General features: G+C 45.5%; 1 protein-coding gene and 1 long non-coding RNA gene across 7 annotated transcripts in view; one reads left to right on the forward strand and one right to left on the reverse strand.

Moving 5' to 3' along the window:
* Sec24b (SEC24 homolog B, COPII coat complex component) overlaps nt 1-1,103 on the reverse strand; it is a 78,311-nt gene extending 77,208 nt beyond the window's left edge. For 4 of the 6 annotated variants that reach the window (XM_031375492.1, XM_031375491.1, XM_031375487.1 and 1 more), the window contains exon 1: nt 28-229. In XM_031375492.1, the coding sequence (XP_031231352.1) occupies nt 28-127 (100 nt within the window). In that variant the 5' untranslated portion in view covers nt 128-229. Of the gene's footprint in view, nt 1-27; nt 230-905 lie in introns of those variants that run through there. The other 2 variants (XM_031375488.1, XM_031375489.1) reach the window with 2 other exon arrangements.
* Nucleotides 1,104-1,931: 828 nt separating this feature from the next.
* On the forward strand, nt 1,932-12,758 carry LOC116093785. Its single transcript, XR_004119842.1, has 3 exons — nt 1,932-1,975; nt 11,656-11,810; nt 12,624-12,758. It is a non-coding gene; the product is annotated as an uncharacterized LOC116093785 (long non-coding RNA).
* The last annotated feature ends 770 nt before the right edge of the window (nt 12,759-13,528 follow it).

Genomic DNA, 13,528 nt, shown 5'->3' on the forward strand with positions numbered 1-13,528 from the left:
GCGCTGCGCCCGGGCCTCCCGCCTCACCGTTGTGCTGCGGCGGCGCCAGGCCGGAGACTGCTCCGCCGAGCTTGGGCGGCATCCGGGCGCCGGCAGCCGGGTGAGGGGACCCGGCGGGGGCCGACATGACGGCGCGGCTGGCGGCTGGCGGCTGGCAGCGGCGGCTCCTCCGCGGCGGGAGATGGGCGGAGGGAAGGAAGGCGGGGCCGCGGAGGAAGAGGAAGAGGAAGGAACGCGCCCGCGTCACAGGCCGAGTCACTCTCACTGAGGACCGCGGCCCTGGCACCCACGCTCGGCCGCGCCACCGCACGCGCGCGGACCCCGGCCCGGCCCTCCCGCGCCAGCGCCCCCTGCAGGCCGGAGCTGCGACCACCTCCCCGCACTGGCCAGGCTGCGGCGCCGCCGCCGACGGGGAAGGCGCGGGCTACTGTGGCCGCCGCTCCCCGGATGGAGCCTGCGCCCTGCAGGGCTACAGAACCGTGCAGGGCTGCGGGGCTGAGGTCCCCGAGTCCTGGGTCACGCCAGTCCCAGCCCACCCACGTACCCATCCTCGGAAGAGAAAGCCTGGCTTTGGATTTGTTATTTATTCTCGTACACTCCCCCCACCCCCCAGCTTAATTCCAAATTAACAGGGCGATCAAGCCAAATGTTTCTTGAAAAAGTGTAATCCCCAAGCAAAGAGAAAACATTTCTCTATGACAGATTCTACATAACAATGGTAGGAGAGTCAAAACTTTAACCAGTGGCTTTAAACACTAGGAGAAAGATGAACGCCTAATACACCGAGAGCTTGAAGACAAACTTTGGATTCCCCCACCCCCACCCGCCAAGGGTTGGCTCCGCCCATTGGCGTTTAGGAAGGAAAGCTGTGGCAGCCTGAAGACAGGTCAGCTTGCTTAGACTACCTTAGTGAAATCTTTGAAGCTATCTCCCTGCTCCTTGCAGCATGCTGACTGGTAGGCAAGGACGGCTTTATCCAAGTCATTTGGGCATCTTGATCCCAAGTAGGTCACGGTCACACGGTTGTGGGTGTGCAACTGCTCAGAAATGTTTGGATTCAGAATGTGATGCAGTAAGATGACATTTCCGGAGCGGTGGAATCCTAGTTACTGGAAGGTTATGCCAACCTTAAAGGTTCATAGTTCTAGAACACAAAGCCTTCCTTAGTTGCCGTGAATTGATGACCACACTAAAAATAAACTTTGGAGTTCTGAGATTTCCAACTACATTCTGCTTTGTATTCCTATACATTGTGGCATTGTTCAGCTTCTTCACAGAATCTCAATCTTCCTGAGCCAGAGATCACACCCCCACTTCACCAAGGAGGTCACAGTTGAAGCTCCAACCCTTGCCAGGAGTCCTTTGAATTTGCTTAAATTAAGGATGACACCATGTGAGCAAGGGGATAATAGGCAACTGGCTTCCTGCCTCTGCAGTGTGTTCTTGGTGTTAGCTTACTTTTTAATTAGGTGTGTGGATGTCCTGTTTCTTCGGAGGAGATTCCTCACACTGACTGAGATATTACATTTTCATAGATCTCCATGATGTAATTACTCCAAAATTATTTACTTACTTTTGTTTGTAGGTTGTGTTGGGTCCAAAGGAAACTCCAGAACCCCAAATTCCAATAGGCAGTCCAAACATCCAGACATGAGCTCAGCCTGGACTATATAGAAGGATTTCTGGCAGTTAGATAAAAGGCAGCCTTCAACACAAACTTGTGAAACTGGTTCCCCTCTGTGGTGGTTTGAAGGTATGGCCTCATAGACTCATGGGTTTGAGTGCTTAGCCCATTGGGATTGGCCTTGATAGAGGAATTATCTCACTGTGTTTTGAGGTTTTGAGGTCTCACCCAGTATAGTGCAGCCTCCATCTGCTGCCTGCAGATCAAGACGTAGAATCTCGGCTTCTCCATGTCTGCCTGCAGGCTGCCATCCTTCCTGTCGTGATGATAATGGACTAAACCTCAGAAACTGTAAGCCAACCCCCAATTAAATGTTTTTCTTTAAAAGAGTTGCTGTGGTCACGGTGCCTCTTCACAGCAGTGAAACCCTAAGACACCTCCATCAAAAGAGTTATTTCCCAAACCTCCAGCAGAAGAGACCACATAGCTACCGGTGGTGCCCATGCTGGCCTTGCTCCTTCCTCTGTACTACAAATACCTGTTATACATCTCAAAGCCCACCCTAGCCCTTCTCACCTCAGACTCCCCTCCCCTCAGCTACTGGTCTCCTTAGAACCCTGCTATGGTTGCTCTATCTTCTCTCGTGTGTTCTCACTCTCCCTCAGCTCCTGATTCTCTCATCATGCTTTCTCTGTTCTGTAACTACTGCTAGTCTACCCTGCCTTGTAGAGAGCCCTGCCCATGTCCAATCTGCTGGCCATGTTCATTCCACTTCTTTCTGAATTTCACACCACACACACACACACACACACACACACACACACACACACACCTACAATTAAAACCTTCACCTTAATCATACCATGGATCAATCATACTCTCTGTTTATACAGGTTGGGTTTTGGGGGGTTGGGGTGGGAATCGTATTGTTTATTTGTTTTCATTTTACTTTTGAGACAAGATATATAGTAGCTCCAGGCTATGTACTTGTAGATCCTCCTGTCTCAGGATCACTGAACATAGCTCTTTGCAATCTGTAGTACCAGTTATCCATTAATTCACTATAGTATTTGGATTAGTCAGGTGTGGCACAGTGGACAGTGCTAGGAAACTTTGTAAGGTTGAGTGGGTTTGAGACACCGGCAGTCAGGTACCCACCTGAGGTGAGAGGTACCTCCCTGCTCCCTGCTAGGTTCCTGGCTCCGAACATGTGACCCCACTCCCCATGTGGGTCTGATCACATAACCCAGAACAGAGTTCAGTTCTTCATGCTAATGAAGTTTCTAGAGACCCTGAAGGTTTAGTCAATAAAGTGTCCCTTCCTGGACATTAATTCCTGTAAAAGGTATTTAATCTCTGGTGCACCCTGAGAAAGTGGTATGCACCCATTTTCCATAATGAACAACCAATACAGTTTGGAAAGAACTGTCTCTTTCATCAAGAACTGCCATGAGAGCTGGAGAGATAGCTCAGTGGTTAAGAGCACTGACTGCTCTTCCAGAGGTCTTGAGTTCAGTTCCCAGCAACCACATGATGGCTCACAACCATCTGTAATGGGATCCAATGCCTTTTTCTGTGTGTCTGAAGACAGCTACAGTGTATTCATATACATAAAATAATTTTTAAAATCTTTTAAAAAAGAAAAGAAAAAGTAGCATGAGGAGCATGGAGAAGGCCTTTAACTACCAAGGCGCCATCTAAGCCTCCTGCCCGAGGCCAGACAACCACTGCCAAGCTAAGGAGAATCGCCAATGAGCTAAGCCAGAGTTCCCATTCCCTGACCCACAGCTTGTCATCCTCAGTCCAAAGGCCCCCAACTCCATTCCCAACTCTCCATGACCCATGTCCAAGAGTTTGGGAGCCCCTGGTCCAGGGCTCTTCATTGCAGGTCCGAGCCCCTCCCCCCACACACACCTTTGTTCCACTTTCCTCTGGTTCTCCAGAGGTACCTGGATTCCAGGGAGTCAGGGAAGCCCAGCTTTGGCCTCCCTACATGCTAGGCTGTTGTCCACCCCCTGAGTGTTGTCTGTTTCCCTGCTTCCCTGAAGCCCAGCAGTCAAGCACTCTGCATTTCCCCTGCGTCTTCCACACCTCAGCGGAGGGGCAGAACGCAGACCCACAGTCAGGGAATTTATGGAATGTTTCTGTATATTAAGGGAGCTTATTGTAATTACTTACAGTTTGTCTAACTCAGCAATGGGCAGCTGTGAATGGGAAGTCCAAGGGTCTAGTAATTACTCAGTCCCATGAGGCTGGATGTCTCCACTGGTCTTCTGTACACGCTGGAATCATGACAAAATAGGTTCCCACAGATGTGCTGGCAACTAAGTCTTCCTTCTTCCAATGTTCTAATGTAGGCCTCCAGCAGAAGGTGTGGCCCAGATTAAAGGTGTGTGCCACCTCACCTGGATTTGGGACTTGCTTTGTCCCAGGCTGGCCTTGATCTCAGATATCTGCTTGCCTCAGTCTCGTGGGACTAAAGGTATATACTACCTTGCTTGGGCCTTAGCTTTTCATGGCCACTATGCCTCAAGCTCTCCAGGTCAAGATCTGGGTTAGAAGCCTGTGTCTTCCAGCCTCAAGATCTGGATCACAGGTGTGTCCTCCATTTTGGATTGTTGTTCATTCCAGATGTAGTCTAGCTGACAACCAGGAATAGCTAACGCAGTATTCTTCTAGCACGTTTATGACAGTATTCAGGAACTGCTGCACCAAACAGTATATGTCAGTGACCCTTTGGCATATTTTAAGCAGCTGAAGGAATTGAAGAAATGATTGCTGTAGGGAGAATTCCCCAACCTTCCCCTGAAGCAGATCATGAGACGGCATGTGCCTTTGGGAACATAGCATCCCCATTCCCGAAGACAGGAATGCTTGGACGGTTCGAAGGGAGCTCATGACCTTCTGCTCTTCCTCCAACCCAGGTTTAAAACACACTTAACCCTTCCTTCAAATTTCCAATTCTTTATGAAAGCCCCAGTGTCATATAAAACGTTTAAAAGTTTGTACTTTGGTCTTTTTGGTATACAGGATCCAGCTGGGAGCTTAATAGAGTTTAGGGACACTTTGGGGATGGGATATCATCAGCCTTTAATTAGTAGAACCAGAGAGAAAGCCAAAGCCTGTTTAGCTCCAGTACCTTCAATTTACTGCAAGCCATCCTGGGTTAGTTTACATTGCTCCTCATAAAGCTGCACTAATTACACCGGCCTATTTCTCCTGTCAATGGGTTTTCACTTTTACATAATTAGTTTCTGAGGCTGGATTGGTAGCCCATTTGGTAAAGTGCTTGCATTACAAGCTTGAGGACCTCAGTTGGAGCCCCAGACTGCAAGTCTTTACCTCTCTTCCCTTCCATTTAAATCTGTGTCTAACTCAGCAGCAGGCCACATGGTGCAACCCCGCCCCCTCATCTCTACCCCCATCTCCCGTAGTTCAAGCAGCTCCTCTTCTCTAATCATACTCACCACCTCTGCTGTTATCCCAGCTCATGCTCTGGGAACCTGCCAGTCAAGCCTGGCAGAGAGGCAAATAGGCCAGCCGGTGAAGCAGATAGGCGAGCAAGCTTCAGATCTCTACTCTCTTTCCTCTCATCCTCCAGTCTCATCCTTAGGTCTGTAGCAGACGACCTGTTGTAGCTTCTCCTCACATCCTGCCTCCATTCCCAGGGGACTAAGAAAATCTTGGTGGAAGCCCCTCCTTTCCTCATGCCTATGAATAAATTCCCTTAGCCTCACACCCAGTCTGTCACCATTCCTAAACATCAGCTCCTAATACCTAGAAATACATTTTACCCAGAACCCTTGGTGGCCACACCTAACAGGATCCCAAAAGAATGCTCTACCCAGCAACACACAGATACCATACCCTCCTAAAGAACCAGAGAGAGCAACAGAAACCAAGGAACAAAAAACCCACCCAAAAAAAGACAAGACCAGTACCTAAAATCACAATCATCCCGAACCCAGATGCCTAGGTGCCAGCGTAAAAACCCAATCAGTCATGGAAATAAAGTCTCCACTAGAGCCCAGCAACCCAGCCACAGTAGGCCCCGAGGACTGCAACAGAGCTGAAGCTCAAAGGAAAAGAGCCTTAAGATAGACTATGAATATGATGGAGACCATCAAACAGGAAATAGATTATGAGTATGATGGAGACCATCAAACAGGAAATGAGTAAATTTTTTAAAGAAACCTATGAAAGCACAAACAGTGGAAGGAAATGAGTAAAACAGTTCAAGACCTCACAGTGGAAATAGAATCAATAAAGAAAACCCAACTGGGGGAAATCGGAGAGTGAGAAACTTAGGAACTCGAACCTCAGAGGCAAGACTCACGAACAGATTACTAAGGGATGGAAGACAGAATCTCAGGCATTGAAGACACCATAGAAATAAATGGATACCTCTGGCAAAGAAAATGTTAAATCATATGTATGTGCGTGTATGTGTATGTGTATGTATAATGTATATGTATATGTATCCAGGTATAAAACATCTAGGACATCTGGAACACTATGAAAAGACCAAACCTAAAACCTATTGTTTATATGGGAAAGAGAAGAAAGCCAGGTCAAAGGTACAGAAAGTATTTTCAACAAAATCACAGAAGAAAATTCCCCTAACCTGAAGAAGGAGATGCCTATCAAGGTACAAAAACCAAACAGAACTTCAAATAGAGTGGACCAGAAAACAAAGTCCTCCCAGCACATAATAAGCAGAACACTAAAATGTACAGGAAAAGAAGGAACAAAAGGTGGAAGGGAATATTAGATGTTATTAGAATAACATCTGACTTCCCAATGGAAACTCTAAAATCAGATGGGTCTGGATGGATGTGCAACAGACTCTAAGAGACCACAGATGCCACACCAGAAAAACTATACTTAGGAAACCTTTCAATCACAATAGATGGAGAAAATAAGACAGTCCATAATAGACCCAAATTTAAGTAATATCTATCTACAAATCCAGCCCCACAGAAGGCAATAGAAGAAAGACTCTGATCTAAAGGTATTATAGACAAACCAGGAAAACTCAGCAAACAAATAATTCAATGGAAAAATAATCCAAGACCAGCAAATCAAAACAGGGAAAACACACACCACCACACAACAACAACAGAAAAATAACAGTAACCAACAAACGCTGCTCATTGATATCTCTCAACATCAGTAGTCTCAACTCCCCAACAAAAAGACACAGACTAACAGAATGGATAAAAAACAGGACCCGGGGCTGGAGAGATGGCTCAGCAGTTAAGAATGTTGACTGCTATTCCAGAGGTCCTGAGTTCAACTCCCAGCAACCACATGGTGGCTCACAACCATCCGTAATGAGATCTGACGCCCTCTTCTGGTGCATCTGAAGATAGCTGCAGTGTACTTACATATAATGAATAAATAATTCTTTAAAAACAAAAACAAAAACAGGACCCATCCTTCTGTTGTATCCAAGAAACACACCTTAGCATCAGGACTGGCATCACCTCAGAGTGAAAAGGCTGGAGAAAGATTGGGCAATCAAATGGGCATAAGAAGCAAGCTAGAGCAGCCATTTTAGTATCAGACGAAGTAGATTTAAAATCAAAACTAATCAGAAGAGATAGGGAAGGACACTACTTAATCATCAAAGGAAAAAATCTTCCCATAGGACATTGCAATCCTTAACATCTATGCAGCAAACACAAGGACATGTAAGTTCAGAGAAGAAAAACTACTACAGCATATATCACATGATTCTTGCACACTGATATTGGGAAACTTGAATATTCTACTTTTGCCAATAGACAGGTCATCTAGAAGAAAAATAAACAAGGAAATTCTGGGTTGAACTGACACTGTAAACCAATGGACCTAACATATCTACAGACCATTTCACCCAAACATAAAGAATGTACCTTCTTCCCGGCACCTTATGGAACTTTCTGTGAAATTAACCACATACTTCAAAACACGTCTCAGCAGATATAAGAAAATTTAAATAACACCCTGCATCCTATCTGAATACCACAGATTAAAGCTGGATTATCATCAACAACAGAAAGCCCACAAACTCATGCAAACTGAACACCTAACTACTGAATGAAAAATGTGTCAAGACAATTTAAGAAAGAAATTAAAGGCTTTCTATGATTCAATGAAAATGAATACACAACATGCCCAAACTTATAGGACACAATGATGGCAGTTCTAAGGGGCAAGCTCACAGCACTAAATGCCCACATTTTAAAAAATAATGGAGAGATTCTGAAAACTGAAATCACTGGTGGATGCATCCCCACCCCCATCCCTGAGTTGTGCTACAGACCCATAGTAATAAAATCAGCATGGTATTAGCAGAAAAATAGACACACTGATCAACGGAATCAAAGTAAAGTCCAGGCATAAGTCCAAACACCTTTGGACACTTGGTTTTGATTACAAAGCCCAACAGACACACTGGAAAACAAAGACAGCATCTTCAACAAATGGTGCTGTGCAAACTGAATGGCAGAGTGAGGAAGAATCCAAAGAGATCCATACTTATCACCGGGCACAAAACTCAACTCCAAATGGATCAAAGACCTCAGCATAACACCAGATACAGTGAACCTGATAGAAGAGGAAATAAGGAATAACCTTAAACTCAATGACACTGGAAAGGGGCTTTCTGAAAAGAACATGATTAACAAAGACACCGAGAGCAGCAATTAGTAAACATGACCTTATGAAACTAAAAAGCTCTGCCGGGCAAAGAAAACCATCATTTGGGCAAAGAGACAGTTTACAGGATGGGAACAGAGTCTCATCCGACAAGTGCATATCCAGTAGAGACTAGTATACAAAACATATAAGGAATCAAAAAACTAAATGTAAAAAAAACAAAACAAAAAAACCCCCAAATAACCCAATTTTTAAAATGGGCTACAGATTTAAACAGAATTCTAAAGAGAGAAAATTCAAATGGCTATGAAACACTCAAAATGTTCAACATCCTGAGTCACCAGGAAATTGCAAATCAAAACTATTTTGAGATTTTGTTTTACACTTATCAGAATGTCTAAGATCAATAATAACACAAGTGACAGCTCATGTTGGCAAGGATTCAGAGCAAGGGAAACAATTATCCATTCCTGGTGGGACTGCAGACTTATACAGCCACTATGGAAATCAAATCCTCAGGAAGATAGGAACTAATCCACCTCAAGACCCAACTACACTGCTCTTGGTCACAACTTAAAAGATGCTTCATCCTACTACAGAGACGCTTGCTCAACTATATTCATTGCTGTTCTAGTCCTAATAGAAGTTGTAAACAAACTTGATGCTTCTCAATGAAGCTCCTTCCTGCAGCAGTGAGGAGCAGATATGAGGACCCAGGGCCAGACATTATGCAGAGTGAGAGAGAGCCCTTGACATGCAGGCCTAAACTGGATGTTGCCATCAAATCCCTCCCCCCAGGACTTAGGGAAACTTGCAGAACTACACGCAGAAAAAGATTAGTAGCCAGAGGGGATGGAGGAAACGAAGGAAACAAAGCCCTCTGTATCAACATGGTTGATGTACATACGAACCCACAGAGACTGCAGAAGCATGCATAGAGCCTGCACTGCTCTGTACCAGATGAAGTCCTAGAGCTGAAAGAAATGGGCACACGCCCCATCCCTAACCCACAAGCTATCTCCAATAGATAGCCACTTGTAATTTAAAATAGAGTTTCGAGGCTGGTGAGATGGCTCAGCTGGTAAGAGCACTGACTGCTCTTCCGAAGGTCCTGAGTTCGAATCCCAGCAACCGCATGCTGGCTCACAACCACCCGTAATGAGATCTGACTCCCCCTTCTGGTGCATCTTAAGACAGTTACAGTGTACTACGCAGGAGCGAGAGGGGTAATCCTGAGTTCAATTCCCAGCAGCCACACACATGATGGCTCACAGCCATCTGTACAGCTACAGTGTACGCATACACATAAATAAATAAATAAATACATTTTTAAAAATATAAAATAAAATAGAGTTTCCTCCAAGGGGAACTCACCAAGGAACCAAGCTTGCCCTAAGGGTAGACTGCGTGCCGATCAGTAGGTGCCAAGGGTAGACTGTGTGCTGAGCAGTAGGTGCCAACAGGAAAGGAACTCAAGGGCATCTTTAGAGGCTTCTTGTCTCACAATGTCAGAGTTTTTCACCCTTTTTAATTTTTTTATCTTATTAATTAATTGGAATTTTTCAAGACAGGGTCTCATTACATAGCTTTGGCTCTCCTGGAATTCACTATGTAGACCAGACTGGCTTCAAACTCACAAAGATTCACCTGCTTCTGCCTCCCAAGCAGATAACTGGGATTAAAGGTGTGTGCCACCATGCCCAGCCTTAATTTTTATTTTCTTTTTAACTTCTATTTTATTTACTTTCTCTCTCTTTAACACTACAGGTCCATCGAGTGTATATTATGGCTTCGAGCTTAGTTTTTATGGGATTCCCGAGTGTGCAGACAGTTGGCTCTCTTCATCCATATCTGTTTCTTGTTCTCTTGGGCTCTTTTCCCTTTGTTTGTTTTTTTTACTATTCTGATGTGTTTTATTCTATTTTATTATTTTATCTTATCATTATCCCTTAGAAGCCTGTTTGTTTTCCAGTGAGAGACAGAAAGGAGATGGATCCCAAAGGGAGGGCAGGGGAGGGGAAGGGGAGCTGGGAAGAAGAGAGGGATGGAAAATCATAATCAGGATATATTATGTGAGAAAAAATAGATCTATCTTCAATTAAAGGAGGGGGTGGAGGAGAGAGAGAGAGAGAGGGAGAGCACGAGAGAGAGCGAGCGAGCGAGAGAGCGCTAGGCATGATGGCACATGTTTGTAATCTCAGCACCAGGGAAACAAGAGTCAAACAAACCCTCAGGGATTACAAACCAGCCAGCTTAGTCTACTTGTCACACTGTGGCCAGTGAGAAATCCTGTCAAGAAGGAGGAGGAAGAGGCAGAGGAAGAAGAGGAAGACGAGGAAGAATAAAAACAAAATAAAGTGAGCAGATCCTGAAGAATTAACACTTAGATTGTCTCTGATATCCACATGCCGGTTTACAGAGGCATGCCCACCCATACACGTATATGAGCCCATGCGTGCACATCCCCACCCCACAGGCACACACATTTACTCAGTATTCTATAGAATGATACGTATGTCTTAAAGTGTCTGAAATACAGACTCTCCAACCAAAACTCAAATCTAGTGAGTCAGAAACTAGAAGATAGATCCCAACAAGTGCTGCATGTGATTGAGTCTTGGTCGCAGATCTGGTTAGACTGAGATGTGTCTAAATGTCTCCAAGTATGTCTCTGATCTTGAGGGCTGGGACCTAGCCGGTGGTGGAATCCATCCATGAACTCCCCATTTGAATGGGCTATTTGAGTAGACCAGTGCAACTGTGGAAGGTGGGGTATATTTGGAGGAAGTGTCATGGTAAATCTCCAACCCCAGTAAGCCTGGGCAAGGAAAAAAACTCAGTTAATATGAATACAAGCTGCGCACCTGGATTGGGCAGATACCACTATACTACTCCACTCCTCATCTCTGAAATCCCTTGCAACTTGCGGTTCCTCCAGGCCACGTCCTTCCTTCTTCCTTTTTCCATCTTCCTTCTACTTCCTCTTCTTCCGTCTTCCTCTCTCTCCTTCATCCCTCGTCTCCCCTCCTTCTTCCTCTCTCTCCCTCTCTAAAACTTCCAGCCCCACTTTTCCCTTCTGCTGCCCAATCACAGGCTCTAGCGTTTATTTTATCAGTTAAAGTGGGGAGAAGGTTCACATGAAGTCAGTTGAGTATGTGATCCACTCCTAGTCTGAGGAAGCCCATCTTGGAGAAGCCGGATTAGCATCAAAATACAAACAGTACCAGGGCCATCCACAGGAAGTGGGTCCTGGGGGGCCTGCTCTTACGCAGCACATCCAGGCTCTGGTCTTTTGCTATCATGATCGCTCCTTGCTTCTTGGCTGCCACGCGGTAAACAGCTTTCCCTCCAACATTCCCTCCTTCTGTGATGCTTCTGCCTTACCATAGGCCTGAAACAAGGACGGAAACCACGGAAGACCTGCAGCGCAGCAAACTGAATCTTGCTTAAGGGCCCCTGTGCTTTCCTTTGTCAGAGTGCTGAACGGTCTGACAACACTCCCTGACACTCCTATTTTGAGAACTACCACGTTTGAATAGCAAAGGTAAGCTAAACTGGTCTGTTCGTTTTCAGTTTGTGAGAGGCTTCAGGTCCCTCCTCTAGGACATCTCTGCCAACTGCCAACCCGCAAAAAAACAAGATAGGTAGCACTAGAGTGGCATGAACATCAAGTAACTCCAGCTTCCTCTCAACCTTAACTGTGTGAGGTGCAAGGTCGTTGTAACGTTGCACCCAAGTCTAGGCAGAGAGGAAAGGGGCCTTTGTCTGTGTTCTTCTAGTACAAGGGAAGGAGACATCGTTCCCCGCTGTCACCCTCAGCAGCCTGAGGAGTACCTAGAGTTTCAGGGACCTCGACTCAGGCCAAAAACAGGACTTGTTGCTTTAAGGCAAAACACAGTCTCAGGGCTAGCCAGTTTATGAAGTAGAGTTGCAGGTTTTATCAGAGATATTTTAATACAGGCTTAAGCACAAAGGTTAGGAGAAACTGAAACTAGTATGCTCAGAAAACAGACATACCAAAGTGCGGGCACAGCACATTGCTTTGGTGAGGTTTGTTTGCTGGCTTGCTGGCTTTTTGAGACAGGGTCTATGTAGACCAGGCTGGTCTTCAGCTCAGAGATTTTCCTGCCTTTTCCTCCTGATTGCTGGGAATAGTGCGCCACCATGCCTGGCTCAAAGTCTTATGCATCCAGCTTTAAGCTGGATCATTGCCATTTTAATGTCCGATATTTATATTGAATGGAACACTAGCGCTATGCCATCAGCCTTTGCCGTATTTGTTGTTAATTGTGCTGGTCTTCTACCTGATCAGAAGCTTCCGTCAGAGTTCCACATGAGGGTTCCTCTCTCTTCCCAGGTCCCTCAAACTTCACCTGTCTTCCTGTGACTCACCATGGCTGAAATTCACCCGTGCCACGTACTCAGCAGAGAAATTTTACCATGTAGTCAAATGAAAGGAAAAATGTGTGCCCTTACAGGATGTGCTCCCTAATTCTCACACAGATACTTTGTGTTGTCGGCACACTGTAGATTCTCTAGTTCCATCCCATGCCATATTAGAAATAAAGAGTCAGAAGACAGAGGAGGGACATGGGGTTGGAATAGAGGTGTGCCTGCGGAGAGCAACCATCAGCACAAGTTGCCAGAGTAAGTACAGGACAGACTAGAGGACTGGGAAATGGAAGAATGAAAACCACACAGTGACCTGACGCAATAACTGAGGTTGAGCAACCCCACGCACTCCCCCAGGAGCGTGGAAACAGTCTGAGAGCCTCTGCCATTGGAGAATTTATAGCCTGGCATTCTGAAGGGAATAGAGTGAAGAATAATTTGCTAAATACACCTGAGTCTCAAGCCGAGCAGGCGTTAGGATAGCACCATATGTCAAGATCAAAACAGAAACTCATAGTGTTAACCCTCAATCAAAAAAAAAAATTGTCGGGCAGTGGTGGCACACACCTTTAATCCCAGCACTTGGGAGGCAGAGGCGGGCAGATTTCTGGGTTTGAGGCCAGCCTGGTCTACAGAGTGAGTTCCAGGACAGCCAGGGCTATATAGAGAAACCCTGTCTCAAAAACAAAAACAAAAACAAACAAACAAACAAACAAACAAAAAAAAAAAACAGAAAAAAATCCCAAAAGACAAAAACCAACCAACCAACCAACCAACCAAACAGAAAACACTGAGCAGATTGTTTGAGAAGATAGGAAGCAGTTGCAGTTCATTTCTATAGTCATATAAATGCGTTTGCATGCAAACAGA

The sequence above is a fragment of the Mastomys coucha genome, unplaced genomic scaffold, assembly GCF_008632895.1.
Source record: "Mastomys coucha isolate ucsf_1 unplaced genomic scaffold, UCSF_Mcou_1 pScaffold16, whole genome shotgun sequence".
In the NCBI taxonomy this organism is placed as follows: domain Eukaryota; kingdom Metazoa; phylum Chordata; class Mammalia; order Rodentia; family Muridae; genus Mastomys; species Mastomys coucha.